Raw genomic sequence first — 21,177 nt, 5'->3', positions numbered from 1 at the left:
CCCTACGATGTTAACTTTCTATGATTTATTACATTGAATATTACCTTAAATTGATTAAATATAATACAAATGTTGTCTTGTGGTACTGCTTTTGTGTCGTATTGGTATGAAAATGTGAATAAATTACAGATAAAGCATATTTAGGAAGCGCTCTGGAACACATCCTTATTTCCTCCATTTAGATAATTATTCACATTATGTGTCGACTGTGAGGAACATATCCACCCCATATAACGAGGATAGGGTGTATCACTTTTCAGTCTCATTAACTTCTCGAAAAAATTACTAAGTAGAATCTCTTTGCGATCCTTGTTCACTCTGTACTTACAGTCCTCCACTATTTCCAAGTTTTCTGCACCTTCTTTCATGAAAAGGGGAAAAAAAACTTGTTAATTTCTCTGCCATTTCCATTGACACAGATCCACTTGCAATACCTGAAATACTCAGCTAGTGAACACGGGACAAAATTAAAGCTTAAAAAATAGAAGCAAGGAGAGAATTAATCAGAGGCTTAGCTGTCACCTGGCAGATCCTGCACCAAAGGTTTGCCAGCCTTTGGTGATGAGGGCTGTCCTTGGTCAGAAGTACTCGCTGGACGGATCATTGTTGTGGGATCCCCTGCTTGAGGGCTGCTGTGATTTTCACTCGCCATTTTGTTTGTATCTGCCCTACAAATTAAGAGGACAAGTCAACAATTACCCCACGACATACTTTGTGAAGCAAACATTCTATTCAAGCCAGAATCTGTACTAGTTGCCCAACTGTAAAACTTCCAGTTAAATACCTTAAAATATTAAAACACAAAAATCATATCCATTGTTAAGATACAAGTATCAAGTAATTAATAGTTAAAGTAATAACACATTCTCCATTAAGAGTTTGAAAATTGATACAAAGCAAACACCAATACATTGAGCTTTCTGTAGCAGTCACCTATCCATGCCTTTCCTTGAGTCTAGTATCAATCTATTTAAGGTAAATCAAATCATTGTTCAAAGGTTAAGTGCACATGCTCCAATACTGAGGACTTGAGTCCAAATTCCTTATTGCTTTTTGCTATAATTGTTGGGAGTGGATTCCAGCTAATTGGGACATTGGTAAATCCAGACAGCCACTTATCTGGGACAACACTTAAAGAAATAAACTACTCAAGGAAATAGCCAGGATTCCCTTCATTTATTTGGGAGATGATGCCCCTTAATTGGAACAGGACACTTACCAGTTTCTAACTATTGTCTTTTGCGTGAATTTGTGTGGCCGTTTGGCATCCTGACTGGCTGCATCATTGTCTGGTATGGAAACTGTACTTCCCCCAATCACAGGACTCTGCAGAGAGTGGTGCAGACAGCCCAGCACATCTGTAGATGTGAACTTCCTAGCATGCAGGACATTTACAAAGAAAGGTGTGTAAAAAGGGCCCGAAGGATCATTGGGGACCCGAGTCACCCCAACCACAAAATGTTCCAGCTGCTACCATCCGGGAAATGGTACTGCAGCATAAAAGCCAGGACCAACAGACTCCGGGATGGCTTCTTCCACCAGGACATCAGACTAATTAACTCATGTTGACACAACTATATTTCTATGTTATATTGACTATCCTGTTGTACATACTATTTATTATAAACTACTATCAACTGTACATTGCACATTTAGACAGAGACGTAAAGGTTTTTACTCCTCATGTATACGAAGGAAGTAAGTAATATAGTCAATTCAATTCACTACACTGTGCTTAGGGTGAACAGTTTTTAAATAGCATCAGTTGTGCGTGTTAAAAAAAAGCATTAATTTTTGCTACTGGTAGTTGGCAAGAAATAAGAAGTGACAATTTAGAACTGTTTCACTCACTGTGGTTTCAAACATTCAGACTTCGAGATGCCAGAGATTACCAGACTGAAAATGAAACTATTTCACTAATTTAACAAGTTGGAAACTACAAAGAATTTAAAGGCATCGACAATCATCTTGAATGTTACAAAGAAAATGAAGATTTTGAGGATGTAATTGCTGAAAACAATTGTATGAATGCAGTCCATTATCTGAACTAGGAGTCTGCGTAATTTTGTTCATTTACAGTCAATCAAAAGAATATGGCATTGTACATTGGATGAATTCATGTCAATAACTTATTAGGAACAAATACATAGTTTTCAAGTACTGTAGTAGCATTGGTAGTGTTCTAATTTGTTTTGTGTTTCATAATTTGCTACTCAGTTAAATGGTAGCTTGTCTTTTTATACCTTTTTAACTATTTCCATGACACTTTGACTAATTGGAGCAACCACTTAATTGGGCCAAAAGGTATTGGTCCTGTTGTGTCCCAATTAACTGGAATCCAATGTATTTGCATAATGCAATACAAGAATTACATAGGTTGCAGAATTTTAATAAATATAATTTAACTACTGAACCTTAGCACTATGGGGATTAATTCTGAGATCCCTTCAATCCCAGAAGTCTCATACATCTAGAAATAGACCCTTCAGCCCACCATGTCAGTACCAACACTGGGCATCTTCTACAATAACCTCTCTTCTTCATGCATCCTCATCAACAACCTTCCCATCCTAACTGATTCTCCTATCGTCCAGCTACAATAGGGTCAATTTAACTTGATCAATTAATATATCAAAAATTCATCTATCAGCCAGTACACTTTAGCACATGGGAAGATACCAGGATATACCAGGAAAACCCATGCAGTCACAGACACAACCTGCAAACTCCACACAGATAGCCAAGGTTGGGATTGAATCTGGGTTTCTAGACTGTGAGGCATTATGCCACCTTAGGGGGTTTCCAGGAAACAATACAGGGATATAGGAGGAATGGAAAGTTTCAGAGTTTGAAGTTGCAGGGTAAATTAGTCTATCAGGAAAATAAAATTGGCAGTCAAGATTGTCATTTTCATAGATTTCCAAAGATCATTATGTAGTGGGATAACAATTTAGCTAATGAATTTGCTATTTAGATAACACTAGCACTATATGTATAAATTCACTACTTAAAGAAAATCCCTGCGGTTATTTTAGCAAATACCAAGTCCTGTATTTCATATTTCTACTATTCCAATAGATCAAGTACATAAAATGTAGCGGCGTTCCAAAGATACAGTTTCTTGTAACTAAAGATGGTTTCTAATTCTACAAGTTATTTTGTTTATGCATTGTTGCAGAAAATTTATTACCAGTTTGTGGTCAAAAGATACACTGAAAAAAAGTAAAAGAACTCAACGGTAACTTTATGGTAAAAGATTGACACAGTAGCCTTCAATCTGTTCAATTTAGTAACATTTAAACAATATAATTCCCTTAGGTCACAATACATTTGAAATTCAACGGGACAAAGGTGTACTGCTAACTGTGATTAAACTAGTAATCTTATTTTCTTTATTAAAATAGTGCAGCATAATACAACAAGAGAAAATCTGCAGATGCTGGAAATCTAAGAAACACACAAAATGCTAGAGGAACTCAGCAGGCCAGGCAGCATCTATGGAAAAAAAAGTACAGTCGATGTTTCTAGCCAAGATCCTTTGGCAGGACTGGAGAAAAAAAAATCACTTTTTTTCCCTCCAGTCCTGCCAAAGTGACTTCTCATTCTTATCCTCTGTAGCTTAAAGTGGCATTACCAGAACCACATGCATTTGCTTCAGAAAAACTATTTGGTTCCTCCTCCAAAAAACACCAAGCAGTGCTTCACTTCCAGCAATCACAATTTGTGCAAAATGTTCCTACTTTGGGTGGAATTTAACTACTCTAGGAACCCTTTTACTTTCAATGAGAGCAACTAAAAAGTAAAACAGAAGAACACATAGCTTGGATAAAAAATCATTTATCTCTCCACAGTTGCTGCCTGAGCTGCTGAGTGTTTTTCCCTGTTTTACGGCATTTGGGAAGTCTAGAACTATGTGATCATCTGTACAAAAAAAGACTAGCCTTGGGCCGGCTGGTGGCGCAACGACATCGGCGCCGGACCTGGGAGCGGAGGTTCCCGGGTTCGAAACTAGTCGGGTCCGCTCCCAAGTACGCTTTCCATCCGTGCCGGGTTGAGTATTGAGATCGCAACTCGACCTCGTAAAATAAAGGGAAAATACTGCGAAAATGTTTGTGTGAGGAGTGGCGCGCCACACAGTCTCTCTCTCACTCTCGCTCCGCGCCTTGTAAAAGCCATGAAAAAGACATCATCACGGACACACGCATGCAGGCACATGCAGACGCACAGACTCGCATGCAAGCAGGCAGACGCCAAAAAAAGACTAGCTTTCACAACCATTCAACTTGAAATATATATGGATTCAAACATCCAAGAAATAAAATAATGGAGGAACTATACATATTTAGTACCAGATTTTCAACTTAAACCATTACTTACATTTCTTGTCCCAATAGTAAGACAACATTCATATGGAATTAATTGTTGTTTTACATGCATTTTTCCATCGTTGTTACTTTATTTTGCAGGGTTCAAAGTAAACCTTAACGTTATTGAACAGTGAAATGCAGGATGATATCAAAAGAACATTATTCTCTGGAAGCTAGAGCTCATTAGACAATACTGATATAAATTTGTCAATACTCACTCTTAGCATCCAGATTATTTGAGTTACAGAGATATGGCCACCCACACTAACCATCAAACACCCATTTACACTGATACAGTACTACTTTTAACTTATTTTATCCTCCCCATATTCTCATTAACTCCTCCAGATTCTGGTCATCTTCATTCTTGAGGCATTTATTTGGCGTCCAATTAACCTGATAAACTGCATACTTTTGGGATATGTGAGGAAATAGGAGCACACAGAAGAATCAGATGCAGTCACAAGTAGAACATGAAAACTGCACACAGACAGCACCTAAGGTGGCCCAATGGCACAAGAAATGGCACAGGGTCAGACACCCTGAGCGAATAGGCCAGTCCTGGACTTATTTCCTGGCATAATTTACATATTACTATTTAATTATTTATGGTTTATTACTATTTAATTATTTATGGTGCAACTGTAACAAAAACCAATTTCCCCCGGGATCAATAAAGTATGACTATGAAACACACAGAAAAGGGACTGAACCTGAACTCAGTTCTCTGCCTTACTTCTTACTGGTATTTGTTGCACTTCAATTATACAATATTACTGCATTTTGAGAAACTAACCACCCCTACATGAGTCTCACTGGCACTTCAACTTCCCTGTGCTATCAAAATTACAGATGTAGCATTCTATCTCCATCCCAAAACGCACATCCAAACATTAATTTACATGATCACCCTCAAAATGGACATTGAAAATACAAAACTGGATTATGTCCAAGCTTTTTTTTAAAAGCACCTATGCTAACTAAATCATTGCACATCATCTTTAAGACTCCATATCTATTGTGATGCCTCATAATTTATCATATTGTGTCTAAAACAAATATATAGTAAATTATTCAACATGACAGATGTGCGAGCAATAATCCAATCCACAGAAACTGAAGCACGTTCTTCATTTTGATTTAACTTTTTCCCACTGTCTCAGGATGATTGAAAAACCGATTTTCTACACTTATAATAATCAAAGTAAAATTGCTAATTGTTGTCAATGTTGTTAACGAAACCGAAATCCAATTCCTTAAATCATGAAGTTTAACAACTGCTATCCTCCAATTTTTTTTGACTTGATTCTGTGTTCTGTTAATATCATTATCCACAACTACTTGGTCTGATTCAATTATCTGTTTGAAACTTTCACCTCCTATCAAATCCAAAAATAAGCTTGCAATTCTTGCACTACGATCTTAAGTGTGGAGTGATTATTTTCCATTCCATGACTGCCAATACAAATTCATTGAAGGCACATTGAAGTGACCATACTCCAACTAAATTAATTAATCTACAAGGAAACTAAAGATAATACACTATCTCTTTTTTTTGCTGTGGGGACACAGCATAATAATTTTGTATCATACATGTCCAATGCGGCAAGCTCGAGTCAGAAATACATGTCCTTATGTCTCATACCTAACTCTAAATGTCAACCCAATAAGTATTATGCATAAGTAAATAAATTCAAACTGTTTCTGAACACTTCCAAATGCCACAGGGAACAAAATGACAAGGCCAAGGAAAGAGAAGGGAAGTGCTTTCAAAAAAGGAAGACACCACTGGTCTTCTTTTCTTTTGCTTTTCCAGACAAGAACTCTGTAAATACAAGTCCTTCAGGTGTTCAGCTCCTTTGATGAAATAATACCACTTGTCACCATAAAATTCTGAAGCAATTACTAAACCTTTAATTTTGATGATTCTTTGATGATGCTATCTGATGAGCATTTCCAAGACCATCTGCTATAAATCTAGAATTATTTAGTCTATTCTTTCAAAAATTAAGTGAAGTAAATGTTCAGTTTCATACCCAATGGATATATTGTCACTTCAATCAGTTGAGATCAGCCAGAAGTTTGTCAAGCTTCTATAACATGACTTTAGATACTGTTAATACTGTGACTTAGGATGGAAATTTCACTGATGACACAACAGTAGTTGGCCTCATCAACAACGACAAGATGGCATAGAGAAGAGGTGGAGCGGCTGGTAGAATAGTGTGACCACAACTTGAGTCTCAACATGGACATGACCAAAGAGATGACTGTGTACTGGAGGAAGGTGCATTCATCAATCCACATGCACAGCTCCTCCGTGGAGTTAGGAGCACCAAGTTTCTGGGATTGCACATAAGGGATGGTCTCACCAGTTCCTCAACACCACAGCTTTGTCCAAGAAAGTACAAGTGTTTCAGTTTCCTGATGAGATTGATGCGAATGAGGCCATCTTCCCCGCCCCCCTCCCCCAATCCCAGTTTTAACAAATCTTAACTGGAACACCATGGAGTGTGCCCTGACCAGCTGCAGCACTGTCTACTACGGGAATTGCAAGGCATCTGAAAGTCCCTACAAAGAATTGTGCGGATGCTGAGAGGGTCACCTGGGTCTCTTCCACCCATCAAAGATAATTATCAGCGGTGCTGTGTACAGAGTCCTTAAAATTGTCAATGCATCCCATCCATGCAACAATCTCTGACCTCTATCATCAGGCAGGAGGTCATCATCATAGCTTGTCACACTAGACAGCCAGCCACTCTAGTGTTGTTTGGTTGATGTTGAGCAGGTCAAAGTCAGCTAAAACAGGTGAGAGTGGGCAGTTGCACAGAACATGTTCAATGTTCTGCACCCTTTCGCCACACTCACAGGATTCGTTGGTCTTTAAACTCCACTTCACCATATTGTCTCCCATCCTACAAACTCCCGCTTTCGCTCTGTTGAGAGCACACCACTTCCGTCTGCCAGGCAGTGCCCCGTCTGGTAACATCTCCGTGGGGTCTTACACTGTATTGTTTGATGGTGTTCTGGCTCCTGTCTGTTGCCGGAGGTCAATCCTGTATGTTTTGGGGGATGTTCTGTGCAGTAGTTCCTCCACTGTAGCAAAACTTCTCCTCAATTTTAGGCGGTTGGAAACTGGCACATGATGGTATAGTGGGTGCCGTGGATCCAAGTTCTGTTTACCTTTTTCCAATATTTGTTGTAGTGTGTCTTCAGATCTCTGGGGGAGCAATGCCTGCAAGTCCGTAAATGATAGTAGTGGGCACAGGAAGGAGTTAGCTTGTGTTGTTATGCAGAGGTAGTCTGCATAGATAAACCTGCGTGTTAGGAAAGGTTGGTTGATCATTTGAGTAGACATTAAATAGTAGAGGTGCCAGGACTGATCCCTGTGGTAGTCCGTTCTTTTGTGGACGCCACCTACTCTTAATTCCATTCATTTCTACATAAAATCTACGATCTTCTAGGAGGCTTCTTATTACTTTGACTGTGGTTTTGTTCTTTAACATTTTAGATAATTTCAGTAAAAGGCAGGAGGTACCGAAGCATTAGGACAAGAACTGCAAGTATGGGAACCAACTTCTTCCACCAGGCTGTATGACCACTGAACTTTCTGCCAACACGTAGGAAGTGCCAGTAGCGTTATACTGTTTACTTTTTAAGCTTGTATCATATATACATCTTATTATTTGTGGTAATACAGCTTGAGTAACCCTCATCTGAAAAAATCCAAAAAGCCGAAAAGCTCTGAAATCCAGATTTTTTTTTTAAAGTGCTGACATAATGTCACAAATGGAAAATTCCACAAGGCGCTGGGAAGGTACCCAGACTATGTGCAGGTCTCTGAACACCACAGACAGTTCTGAGAAGTGAACTCACATATGTAATGAACAGAAGTTAATGAAAAATAGTAAAACACTGCATAAAGTGAAAAATAAAGATCTCGATCACGTATTGAAAGAATGGATTCATCACTGTTGGGAGTGTACATATGTCGCTTAACAAACTAAAAATTGAAGGTAATTGTAAATATTCAGCAGGCTGATTGCAGTATTTTTTAAACTGTACATATTGTTCGGGTCAAATTTGACCCGTTTTGACATTTGACAGCAGTAAAACTACCCTAAATGCCATTTTTTAGCCGAAATTTGTTGACTTTTCCTAAAGTGACCCAAAATGCCCAAAAATGAAAATATTTAAAAACTAATTTTAAAACTTTCGTACATGTGCTACAAATTTTTGTACATTGAGGCTATTCCGGGTCAAATTTGACCCGTATCTATTGAAATGGATTTTAGATCCACCAGTGTGGGTCAGATTAAGGAAAATGGGTGTTTTAGGGAATCTTGAAACTGTACATGCCATGTCTGTGTATATTTTTTATGAGACAGTAGTGACAGAGTTTAAGGGGGACTTTGACACTGTCACAAGAAATGCCTGTGTTCCCACCAAGACAAGCACCTGTTGGTCTTTGAAGTGTCATGGGGGAATCTCGAAACAGTGAAAGAGTAAAACAGCATAGGCATGATCATATATCATAAGACTATAAAGGTATCTGAGCTGCCATTTCAGTGACTGAGGTCATGGCAGCAAGACTTACTGTCCAAGAGGTCATTGATTTGGTCTTACAAGATGAGCAAGCAGACAGTGATTTGGAGGAGGAAATGTCAGAGGACAACACAGAGGAAAACTCTGATTACAGCCTCTCAGATGAAGATGACTCTGAGAGAGAGGAGCAGGCAGCAAAGGAGACATTTATGTCCAAGGATAACACAATCAGTTGGTCCTCACTTCCCTAACAGGTTGCAGGCAGGATGGCAGCAGAAGACGTCAAATAACTCCAGGACCCACAAGACTGGCTACTTCCCATGCATCCGACATTTTATCAACTTTCCAACTCTTCCTCCCTCCAGCCATTGAAAAAATTGTCATTGACATGACTAACAGGGAGGGGATTAAACAGTACAGTCAAAAATAGAAGACCATGGATGTGACTAACCTACATGTGGCTTCTAATACTGGCTGGTGTGTATAGGTCCTGAGGTGAGGCTGCTTCTAGTCTTTGGAATGCTGAGACGGGAAGACCAATTTTTCGTACCACCATGTCCCTGGAAATGTTCCGTATCATATCGGCGGTGCTCAGATTTAACAACCCTGAGACAAGACCTGCGTGGCATGTCACTGACAAACTGACAGCAATCAGGGATGTCTGGGACAAGTGGGTGGAACGCTGCCTCTCATGTACAACCCTGGCCCTGAGGCCAAAGTGGATGAAAGACTGGTTCCATTCAGAGGTATAAATGCCTGCCCTTTTATTGTTAAGACTAGTTAATCACTGCTTCAATATACATATGCTATCGGTTGTGATTATCAAGTGACTATTCCCCTTTTTGTGTTTTTGCAGGTCGCTGTCCTTTCTGCCAGTACATGCCTAGCAAGCCAAGAAAATATGGAGTAAACTTATGGGCAGCCAGTGATGCACATTCCAGTTGTGATTAGAATATGCAAGTATATACTGGGAAGCCAGCTGGGGGAGCCTCGGAGAGAAAACAAGGCATGTGCGTTGTGTTAAGAGATGACAGAAAGGCTAAGAGGACACAATGTGACCTGTGACAACTTCTTCACATCTCATGAGCTTGGTCAGGTACTTTGATTCAGGTATTTCCCCGAGGCTGCTGTGCTGCTTTTGTTACCCTGCACTCATTATATTTATGATGTGTAATAATTTGTACTGTTAGGAACATATCTGTGACGAACAAGTGTAAGACAAAAACTGTCTACCAGAAGTACATAAATTCAGTGAGAATTTATGGCGATCCCAAGCTATCTCATTGTGAATTTATTTCAAAATCCAAAAAAATCTGAGATCTGAAATACACCCAGCCCCATGCATTTTGGGTAAGGGGTATTCAACTTATATTACTTTGTGTTATATGTGTGAGTTATATGTACTGTATGGTGTACCTTGGTCAGCAGGAACATTGTTTTGTTTGGTGGTCTAAGTGTGTACAGTTGAATGACAATAAACTGAACTTGAAATAAGAAAAACAAGCCAAATGGCAGCTATAGACATTACATAGAACATAGAATAGTACAGCACAGAACAGGCCCTTTGGCCCACAATGTTGTGCCGACCCTCAAACCCTGCCTCCCATATAACCCCCCACCTTAAATTCCTCCATACGGTCTCTTAAATTTCACTAGTGTATCTGCCTCCACCACTGACTCAGGCAGTGTATTCCACGCACCAACCACTCTCTGAGTAAAAAACCTTCCTCTAATATCCCCCTTGAACTTCCCACCCCTTACCTTAAAGCCATGTCCTCTTGCATTGAGCAGTGGTGCCCTGGGGAAGAGGCGCTGGCTATCCACTCTGTCTATTCCTCTTATTATTTTATTACACATACAAAAATATTGATGTTGACATTAGTTAAATATAAATTTAAAAAATAATTCTCACAATTCTAATGACAATCTATAATAACTAGATTTTAAAATTTAGAAAATAAACAAAATCCTCTATACAATGGATTCACATCCTGCACCTCAAAAGCCTGCTGAGTACTTCAAAACATAGGTACACCACAAAAGCAAGAAATGCCACTGAAACATCAGCTGCTGTAAACACAGAAGGAACAAAGTACATAAAGTACTGACTAGAATATCAACATCAATGCTTTTGCTCTGTAATAACTTCAATCTTCTGCCTGAGAAAGTACTACTATATGCATGGAGCTAAAACCAAAGATTCAGCTCCAAGTACAGTCCAATTTTATTTTGTTTATCTGGAATACAAAACCTGGTAAAGTATAAAGCTGATGGGTCCTTATTTTTAAAAGGCAAGAACTCGCACTAACAATTTACCTCACTGCCTTTTATTCATTCATTTTCAGGATCTGCATATCATTGTCAAGGGCAGAATTTATTGTCTCCTCTGAAACCAAGTTCCCCTTTCCGCTCCCAAATTGTGACCTAAACAACTTGCTTATTTTTCTAGTGCCTATGAAGGGTCCTAGACAAACATAATTGTTTCTAATTATGCCCTACTGAATATTTCCAAAATTTCCACCTTTTTTTTTTTGCATCTATTGCCCATCCAGTACCAGCATCAAGAACCTGATAGAGTCTTCGTGAACTACTGCAGCCCTTTCAAAAGAAGTACACCTAAAATACTATTGAGGCGATTTCAGGAGTTAGATACAGACCAAATAACTATTTCCAAGACAGTGAGATTTGGACAGAAACCTACAAATGATAACACTCACATGCACATGAATCCTTTGCCCTTCTTGGGTAGAGGTCATAAATCAAGGACGTGCTGTTGGAGTAGCTTATGTAAAAAAAGCCATTGTGCACCAGCAGTTCAGGGAAAGAACATTTAAGATGGACAGGCTATCAACAAAACTCAAATATTTTTCTTGATTTTCACATATTGAGACCTGTGGAAACTACTATCAAACGAGCTTGTGCCTTGTTGATTGTGGTAGTGTCACTTGCCACAGGACACTCAGACTCCCACTTGTTCATGGATCCACTCATTTTGTGAGTAGTTTCTGATCAATGGGGATTCCAGAATGTTGATGGGGAGACATTCAGCAATGGTAATGACACTAAATAACTTGGGTAGTTAGCATGTCTCTCATTTTTATTGTATGGTCACTGTGTGGCACTTATGAGCTCATGTCTGAACACTGTTTACAGCTTGATGCATGCAAGCCATGACCTGCTTCATTTGCTGAGTTGAGAATGAATCTGAACATTGCCCCCATCAACAGACATTCCCATTTTTGATCTTAAAATGGAGGAAATATTATTGAAGCAGCAGATACCTTGCCCAAAGAAGTGATACCTAGGGATTGAGATGATTGACTAAGGCACATCCAATTACAAGTATTTTCAGTTTAACCAGATGGGAATGAGAAACTGGTCATGGCAAGTTGATTCATTAAAAGGTAACGGTGCAGTTTAGAGCTAAAGGATTCTTGTGAAACCCAAACTGGGGCAGTGATAAGTAGATTACTATACAACAGGACTGACCAGATAGCATCATCAACACCAGACAATTTGCCAATCACTGGGTAATAATATACTAGATTCAATTTTATGTGCTTATTTGTGAGCAGAACAAAATTTATCAGTGTTTGAGTCACAATGGTAAAGAAACAGCTTGTCTCAAAACAAGGCCAGTCTGGAATGCAAATCTTAAACACGAGTGCCTGTCCCATGCCTTTTGTTGTATCTCCTGATGTCATTCAAATGAATTTAGTTAGCTGAAGGCTGGATTTTATGATGGTGGGTATTTCAGGTGTTTAGATAGATTTTTCATTTCAGAATTCTGACTGAACACAGTTGCATTTGCTCCAGTTGAGGCTTGAGTACTCAAACTGATTTGTGCTATTGTTAAAGATGAGCCATCGCTTCCCACACCCTTCCACTCTTCCCAATTAATTTCAATTATCCATGTGACAGATCTCCAGCTATTTGATTTGATCTACACATTGTAAAATTGTTGTGTTTTTTGTGTTATACACATGGGTATATTTGGTACTGCTGTCAACATGCCCTTCTGTATCCCTCATGGCATCAGATATGATCTCCTGGTTTAACTTTAACAGTAGGATTAGAAATATTCCACACCTCCAGAAAATAACTATGGTGGTGTATTTGATACATGTAACTCAGCACCTAGATCAGCCAATTAAAAAAGAACATGAGCAACACAATCTTAGTCACTTATCTGGAAAATTAATCATTTAAAGGAATGATATGCATACAACTTTGTGCCTAATTTCATAGGTTTCACCAGTTTCAATCATTAAAATGGTTTACAATCACTCAAACACAATATAATGGAACTTCTACCAACCTTCAAGATACCCATTACTTTTCCCATCAATTAAGGACAGAGGCATAGGCTAATGGCTTTTCTTTAATCCCTTTGAAAGTACACAAAATGACAGTAATGTATAAGCTACTGAGCATTGGTAAAATTCAAATAAAAGTTAATGTTTTGGCAGTGAAAGCAGTCTCAAATCTATTTTTATGCCTCACCTTTCTAGTTAGCTGGTACTCGGCCATAGCAAGTCAAATGAAAGACTAATCTCATTAGAATTTCCAACAAATTGAATAAACTTTACACACAATAGAGCCATACATGTACAAGAAAAAATATTTTTTGTATAAATTGGACCACAGTTTTCTAAATCCAAGCAGCACTATGGCAGTTAGTAGAGCTGCTGCCTCACAAGACCAAAGGCGCTGTCTGTGTTTACACTTTCTTCCTGACAGCCTGGGCTTCCTCCACGTGCTCCAGCTTCTTCCCACATTCCAAAGTTATGCAGATTGGTAGGTTATTTAGCCACTGCACATTGCCTCTATTGAGGTGGTAAGAGAATCTGGGAGAAGCTGATGAGAGTGTGAGAATAAAGAAATGGGATTAATGTAGGATTAGTACAAATGGGTGCAAAATGGTAGATATGACCTCAGCAGGCCAAAGCTCCTGTTTCCATTCTCTCTAATTAATAATTATATCCCACTGGAAATATTATATTTCTTTATATCTATCTGATAAATTTAACTGTTTTCCAGTGGGATGGGAATGGCGGAGATCATCCAAATCTACATACCATGTACAAAGAAATAAACTTGCAAGATACTATTTTTAAATGCAAGGTAGTCTTTATTTAGGAAATAGCAGCACTGTAGTTATGAAAACACATTAATGATCCAGGGACTGAAACAAGTTCATACTTCATGGGAAGACTTAACTCATTTAGTCTATGCCAGCTCTCACAGCATTCCCATTCCCTTATTTACTTTCTGGTAACATTTTCCCTCTTAAGCTCATCAACTTCACTCCAATTCTATGTCCCCACTACACTTGGGTCAATTTACAGCAGCCAATTAAATTAACAAAGCACCTTTTGTGGGAGGAAACCAATGCAATCATGTAGAGAATATAAAACACCACACAAGATGAGATGCACCAGTCACTGGAACTGGGGCAGCAATGGTAACTGCTACATCACTGTGCCATCCAAGGAAACCCGGGCTACTCCACCCCAACTTATGAAGTCAGAGGACACTGGCAAGAGCAGCATTTATTGCTCATCTACATTGCAATGTGGAAGAACTAAGAACTTGGTATCAAGTCTATGAAATAAAATGATGGCCATTAAAGACAAATGTATTTTCCCTCCCTTTGACTGATCTTAAGGGAAACTTCCCAAAGGGAAGTTGGGTCAATGATACAAACTTGGTAAGTATGGAGGTAAACGGTAATCTTGGATGGACAGGATGAAGGGTTGAAATCAGTCAGATCAGTTATGGCAAAGTAGTGTTGAATCTCTCTGAAAGAACTCCCATAAAATATCTGGAATAAAAGGTTAGCTGCAGTAACGGCAACCATAAAAACTACTAGTTGGTCAGGGACAACTTAATGTCAAGTGACAAATGAATGCCCAACATCCAGTTTAAAAAAAAGTTACCAACTCTAACTCTGCCTTTCATACATCACAACAAACCCAGTCTCCCCGACTTCCAATAACTGGTCTCTGACGTCCAAAGCTTTTCTCATCCAGTCACCACTGGCACAGCACAGCAACCCATCCTAACCCACTCAGACATCAATGGTCATGCACCCTAAACATTCACACTCCTGGAAATAACACAAGACAACCCTCTCCCTTCACCTGCCTTGTTCACTACTCATCTAGATAGGCCAGCGATGTTGTGGGGATGGAACTAGACTCTCTGTCGGTGGTGTCTGGAAAGAGGATGCTGTCCAAGTTGCATGCCATCTTGGACAATATCTCCCATCCACTACATAATGTACTGGTTGGGCACAGGAGTACATTCAGCCAGAGACTCATCCCACCGAGATGCAACACACAGCATCATAGGAAGTCATTCCTGCCTGTGGCCATCAAACTTTACAGCTCCTCCCTTGGAGGGTCAGACACCCTGAGGCAATAGGCTGGACCTGGACTTATTTCCTGGCATAATTTACTATTACTATTTCACTATTTATGGTGCAACTGTAACGAAAACCAATTTCGCCCAGGATCAATAAAGTACAACTATAACTATATACACACTCTCCACCCCTCCCTCCAATCATCCAAACCTCAGCCTCCCTCATACACCTGCCCCATTGCCAGTCCCTTATACCCCAATCACCGGACCCACAAGGGCCCCCATAACCCCTCCTTCACATCTTGATCACCTGTCCCATACACAACCCACAAGTGGCCCCCCCCACATTCTGGCCCACAAGCAACACCCCCCTCCCACATTCTGGCCCACAAGCAACACACCCCTCCCACATTCCGGCCCACAAGCGACCACCCCCCAACACACTGTGGCCCAGAAGTGACCCCCCCTCCCACATTCCGGCCCACAAGCGACCCCCCTCCCACATTCCGGCCCACAAGCGACCCCCCTCCCACATTCCGGCCCACAAGCGACCCCCCCCCCAAAACACATTCCGGCCCACAAGCGACCCCCCCCAAACACATTCCGGCCCACAAGCGACCCCCCCCAAACATTCCGGCCCACAAGCGACCCCCCCCCAAACACATTCCGGCCCACAAGCGACCCCCCCCAAACACATTCCGGCCCACAAGCGACCCCCTACACATATTCCGGCCACAAGTGACACCCCCAAATTCCCACCCACAAACGACCCCCCGCCCAACATTTCGACCCACAAGCGACCCCCACACACACCCACATTCCGCCCCACAAGCGACCCCCAACACACATATTCCCACCCACCAGCGACACCCCCACACATTCCGACCCACAAGCGACCCCCCCACACACACATTCCGCCCCACAAGCGACCCCCCCACACATTCCGCCCCACAAGCCGCCACCCCCCGTCACCCCACCCTCACCCCTCCCCCTCCCATCACCCATCCTCCTCCTCCGCTCCCACTCCGCGCGCCCGCGCCACTCAATGGAGCCGCTGCGCGGTTGGCGCCTGACTGCGCATGCTCTGGCTATGCCGCCCGCCCAGATCCTCGGCCGCAGGTTGAGCGAGCCAGGGGGAAGGCTCGCGTGCAAGCAGCGCAGCGCAAAACTCTAGGGCCGCTTCGGGCACCGAGTGCGGAGTGCGGCCCCCGAGATCGGACACAGTTCCCGACCGAATGAGGACAGAGCATCAGCGTCAGCGGGAAGAGCAGACCGCGCTCCCGAGCGGCGTCACTGGAAAAGCCTCAAAATGGCGACGGTGGCAGGGAGCCCGCCCGCTTGCCGCCACCGTCCCCCCCACCCCCCGGCTCTCTCCTTCCCGCTTTTGGGCGGCAAATGACGGACCACTGGTGAGGTGCGTGGTGCCGTGCTCGTCATGCGGCGTGTGCTGGTGCTATGCGCGGCCCGATTACCGGCTATGCAGATAGGAGAGGCTCGACACCGAACCACCTCGTTGCTGATCCCGCCTCCGCTTCACCGCTCAGCCACCGCCGCCTCCATCTTGTGTTTCGGAGCGCCGCGCCGGCCCCCGCGCAGGCGCGCAGCGTCGGGGCTCCCCCGCTGATTGGCTCGCGCCAGGAAGGAGCGCGGGCACCGATTGGCGGGGCAGTAGGCGTCGGCAACAAATGCACTCGTTGCTCAAGCCGAGAGGGCGATCTTCGCTTCATCTGATTGGATGGGGATGCCGCTGAAGAACCAGCGGTTTGGCGATTGGCTGCTGCTCCGGCAGGGTACGTCATCAAAATAAACAGGGTTCGGGAGGGTGGTTTGTTGAACATGGGTGGGGTTGTGTTGTGTTGTCGAACTGATGTTCATGTGTGGGCGTTGTTACTTGCTGTCTTGTCACTCATCGCTAGTGCTATGATATTGTTTTGGCCTTGTGGCTCGGCATTGAGCGGTGATGCTTGGAGTGTTGGTTTGTAGAACTTTAGAGCAGTTCCGCATGTCGTGCCCTCTCCCCCACATAATCCTCTATTTTCGATATATTATGTGCCTAAGAGTCTCTTAAATGTCTCTAATGTATTGGCTACTATGACTGCTGTTCCATTCACTCTCTAAGTTAAAATAAACTATCTGACAACCCCCCCCCCACCCCACCCCATGCTATCCTATTCTCCTTAATGATCACTCAGCCAACAGAGAGGAGATGAAAGACTCAAGGACTGGTACTAGGCGAATAGCTTCTTGCTTAATGTCAACAAGGCAATGGAAAATTTTGTGGGGGTTTTCGTGCTGCATCAGATCTAAAGTAACGATTATTTTGCTCCCCTTTAAATTTGATTGCTGGAATCAACCACCTTAAAATTACCCCCTCTCATATTAGCCATTATCTTCCAGGGAAAAAGGTGCTAGCTGTTCACTCAATGCTTTTTATCATCTTACACTCTTCCATTAAGTTGCTCCTCATCCCCCTTTGCTCCAAAGAGAAAAGCCCTAGCTCGCTCAATCCTTTCTCATGATAGATGTTCTTTAATCCAGGCAGCATTCTGATAAATCTCCTCAGCACCCTCTCTAAAGTGCCCACATCCTTCTTATAATGAGGCAACCAGAGCTAATTCAAGTCTAACCAGTTTTATAGAGATGATGACATAGCTCCATGGCTCTTGAACTCAATTCCCTGACTAATGAAGGCCAACACACCACATGCCACCTTAACCACTCTATCAGCTTGCATTGCAGGTTGACCATAATACCTAACTTTACTAATCCCTAATTGTATATCTCTCTATGCCCTGCTTATTCAATATCTGTCGAGACGCCTGTTAAGTGGTTGTTACTGTTCCTTCCGGATACCAACTTTTAAGTGAAAATTTTACCCCTCAGATCCCCTTTAAATATCCTCCCTCTCACCTTAAACCAGTGTCCTCTAGTTTTAGACCCTACTATAGGAAACAGACACTAGACATCAATCCTATCTATGCTTCATAATTTTAAATACTTCTATCATGTCAGCTTCAGCTTCATTTGGTCCAGGAAAAAAGACCTGAACTGTCTGATCCCGATAACTTAAGTTCTCCAATCCAAGCAACAATCTTTGAATGTTTTCTGCAGTCTCTGTGGCTTACTGTTAAGTGTGGCCCTATCCAACATTTTGTACAACTGTAACATGGTGTCCCAAACCTTGTAGTCAGTGCCTCAGCAGAATAGGGCAAACATGCCAAGATGCCTTCCTCACCACTGCTCCGACCTATATTCCCATTTTCAGGAAATATATGCTGTTATCCCAGATGCTTTCTGCTTAACACCATTCCTTGTGGTATGTCCTGGTTCAACATCCCAAAATGCATTACTTCGCACATATCTGAAATAAATTGCATTTGCCAGTCCCTTGCAAACTTTCCCAGTTGATCCATATTCTCTTGTAACCCAAAACAACTTTCTTCACTGTGCACTATACTACCAGCTTAATATTGTCTTCTGCAAACTTCCTAATCGTGCCACTTACATTCTCCTCCAAATCTTTAATATATATATGACAAAGAAAAGGGGCACCCTGCATCAATCCCTGCGGCACACCACTTATCCAATATGAGAAACAACTCTCCACGGCCTCCTACTAGTAAGGCAAATTTATATCCAGTTTGCTAATTTGTCCTGGATTCCTGGTGTCTCATCTGCTCCATTTTGATTGGTCATGAACAGAGATTCTATAATACCCTAAGAAATAGGTGCAGAATTAAGCTATTTGGCCCGTCAAGTTTGCTCCACTATTTCAGAACAATCTTGAACCTTAGGATCCATTGGCCCACAATGTCTGAGGCAAGCACAATTAAACTAAATCTCCTCAGCCTGTATGTGATCTACAGTATATCCCATAATTCTCTGCATATTCATGTGTCTAACATCCTCTTTAACACCACTATTGTATCCACTTCCACCACTGCCTCTGGCATGTTTCTGTAGAAAAAAATTATTTTACACACCTCCTTTGAACTTTACCTGACTCCTTAAATGCATGTTCTATAGTACTTGGTATTTCTATCCTGATATATAAAAAAAATCAGAGTATCTATTCTATCTATGCTTCCCAAAATTTTACTTACTGAGAGAGACAACACAGAACAGGTGCTTTCAGCCCAATGAGCTACAGCCCAGCAAACCACCTATTTAACCATAGTCTAATCACAGGATAGTTTACAATGACCAGTTGGCTTATTAACCGGTACATCTTTGGAGTGTGTGAAGAAACTGGAACACTTACAGAAAGAGCTGAAACTGAACTCTGAACTATGACACCTCAAGCTTTAATAACATCCCAGTAATTGCTATCTGCCGTGGCACCCTATAAACTTCCCCTCAGCCTCCAGAGACAGCAACCCAAGTTTGTCCTATTTCTCCTTATAATTCATACCCTCTAATCCAGGCGGCATCGTGTTAAACCCTTTCCAAAACCTCCACATCCTTCTTGTAAAGGGGCAACCAGAATTGCACAGAATATCTAGCTTTTTCCTCTGACCTTCTAGTAATCTCTGCCTATGTCTGAACTTGGGTATGTGCAGAACAGGCAAGATATTAAGCACATAGATAGGGTTGATGATGAGAAACTTTTTCTCTTAGCAGAGCTGAATGTAATTAGAGGCTGTAGATTTAAAGTAAAGGTTGGGAAATTTGGTGTGGAGAAATATTTTTTTCCACCCGGAAGTACTGAATCAGGTTTACAATCACCGATGTATGTTGTGAAATTTATTGCTTTGTGGCAGCAATACAGTGCAAGACATTAAAACATTACTGTAAGTTACAATAGAATAAATAGCACAGAGATGAATCATGAGATGGTGTTCATGCACTGGTCAGAAATCTGAAGGCAGAGGGATAGAAATTGTTCGTAAAATGTTGAGTATGGGTCTTCAGGCTCCTGAATCTCCTCCCTGATTGTAGTAATGAGAAGAAGGCAAATGCCGAGTGGTGAGGATCTTTTATGATAGACGTTGCCTTCTTCAGGAGCTGCATTTTGAAGATGTCCTCGATGGTGGGAAGGGTTGGTTAAGTGCATTTTAGTGGAGGCAACTACTCTCACAATTGTTGCAGTGGGAGTGAATGGAAGCCCAGTGGGCATGCTGGAATCCATGCTACAGGACAGCAATCTCATTTGTGTTCCTCTCTACTGTTTGTTCCCTGGAAGGCAAGCTGGATTCTAAGGCACCATCCCATGAGCTATCAGTCTTCAAGCTACCCCACCCGAGAACCTGTGCTGATATTTGTGACTGTATGTGCTATCATAGCTGTGTGTGACTGTATGCATTGTGTTTTGCAACTTGGCTCCAGTGGAATACTGTTTCATTTAGCTGTATGCATGTGTATGGTTGAATGACAATTGAACATTAACTTGAAATTTAAATATTTAGATGGTCTTACAAAATGGCACGGCATAAAAAGATTACAGGCTGAATGCTAGAAAATGGGAATAGTACAGATAGTTACTTAATAGTTGGCACACACAGTGGACTGAAGAGCCTTTTTTTCTGTGTTGTATGACAAAGCCTGCTCATTGGAGTGGAATTGAGGCCTTAATGTTAGCCCAAGAGAGGATATAGGAAATGTACACTTAACCGGCCACAAATAGTTTGCAGAAAGTGTTGATGGTACTTTTCCTTTGTTTTGAGATACTTGCTGTAGGTAGTTCATATCTGAAGAGTTGTACAGGAGGACAGGGATTGCTGTTCCATGAACTTCATGCCAGGTTTGTGGCTGGGTTTCTTCTCATCAGTTGCTCTAGAACTATACTGATTCACTGACTTCAGATGCTGGAAATCTTTAGCAACAGAAACAAAATGCCGGAGGTGCTCATCAGTTCTAATGTCTCTGCCTGAAGCACTAACTGTTCATTTCCCTCCATAGA

General features: G+C 41.6%; 1 protein-coding gene and 1 pseudogene across 8 annotated transcripts in view; one reads left to right on the top strand and one right to left on the bottom strand.

The window, feature by feature from the left end:
• The window catches only part of pcif1 (phosphorylated CTD interacting factor 1), a 138,997-nt gene extending 122,114 nt beyond the window's left edge, over positions 1–16,883 (bottom strand). For 6 of the 8 annotated variants that reach the window (XR_011882704.1, XR_011882703.1, XR_011882705.1 and 3 more), the window contains exons 1-2: positions 16,751–16,883; positions 523–668 (exon numbers count right to left, since the gene is read on the bottom strand). Coding sequence is in view for 5 of the 8 variants with exons in the window: in XM_072239246.1 (XP_072095347.1) it covers positions 523–652 (130 nt within the window). In the remaining 3 variants the exon portion in view is untranslated. Of the gene's footprint in view, positions 1–522; positions 669–13,230; positions 13,770–16,750 lie in introns of all 8 variants that reach the window. The other 2 variants (XM_072239263.1, XM_072239253.1) reach the window with 2 other exon arrangements.
• On the top strand, positions 8,948–10,129 carry LOC140210501 (piggyBac transposable element-derived protein 4-like; annotated as a pseudogene).
• Positions 16,884–21,177: the final 4,294 nt, after the last annotated feature.

The sequence above is a fragment of the Mobula birostris genome, chromosome 2, assembly GCF_030028105.1.
Source record: "Mobula birostris isolate sMobBir1 chromosome 2, sMobBir1.hap1, whole genome shotgun sequence".
Lineage (NCBI taxonomy): Eukaryota > Metazoa > Chordata > Chondrichthyes > Myliobatiformes > Myliobatidae > Mobula > Mobula birostris.
This window is presented reverse-complemented; position numbering and strand designations above follow the sequence as displayed.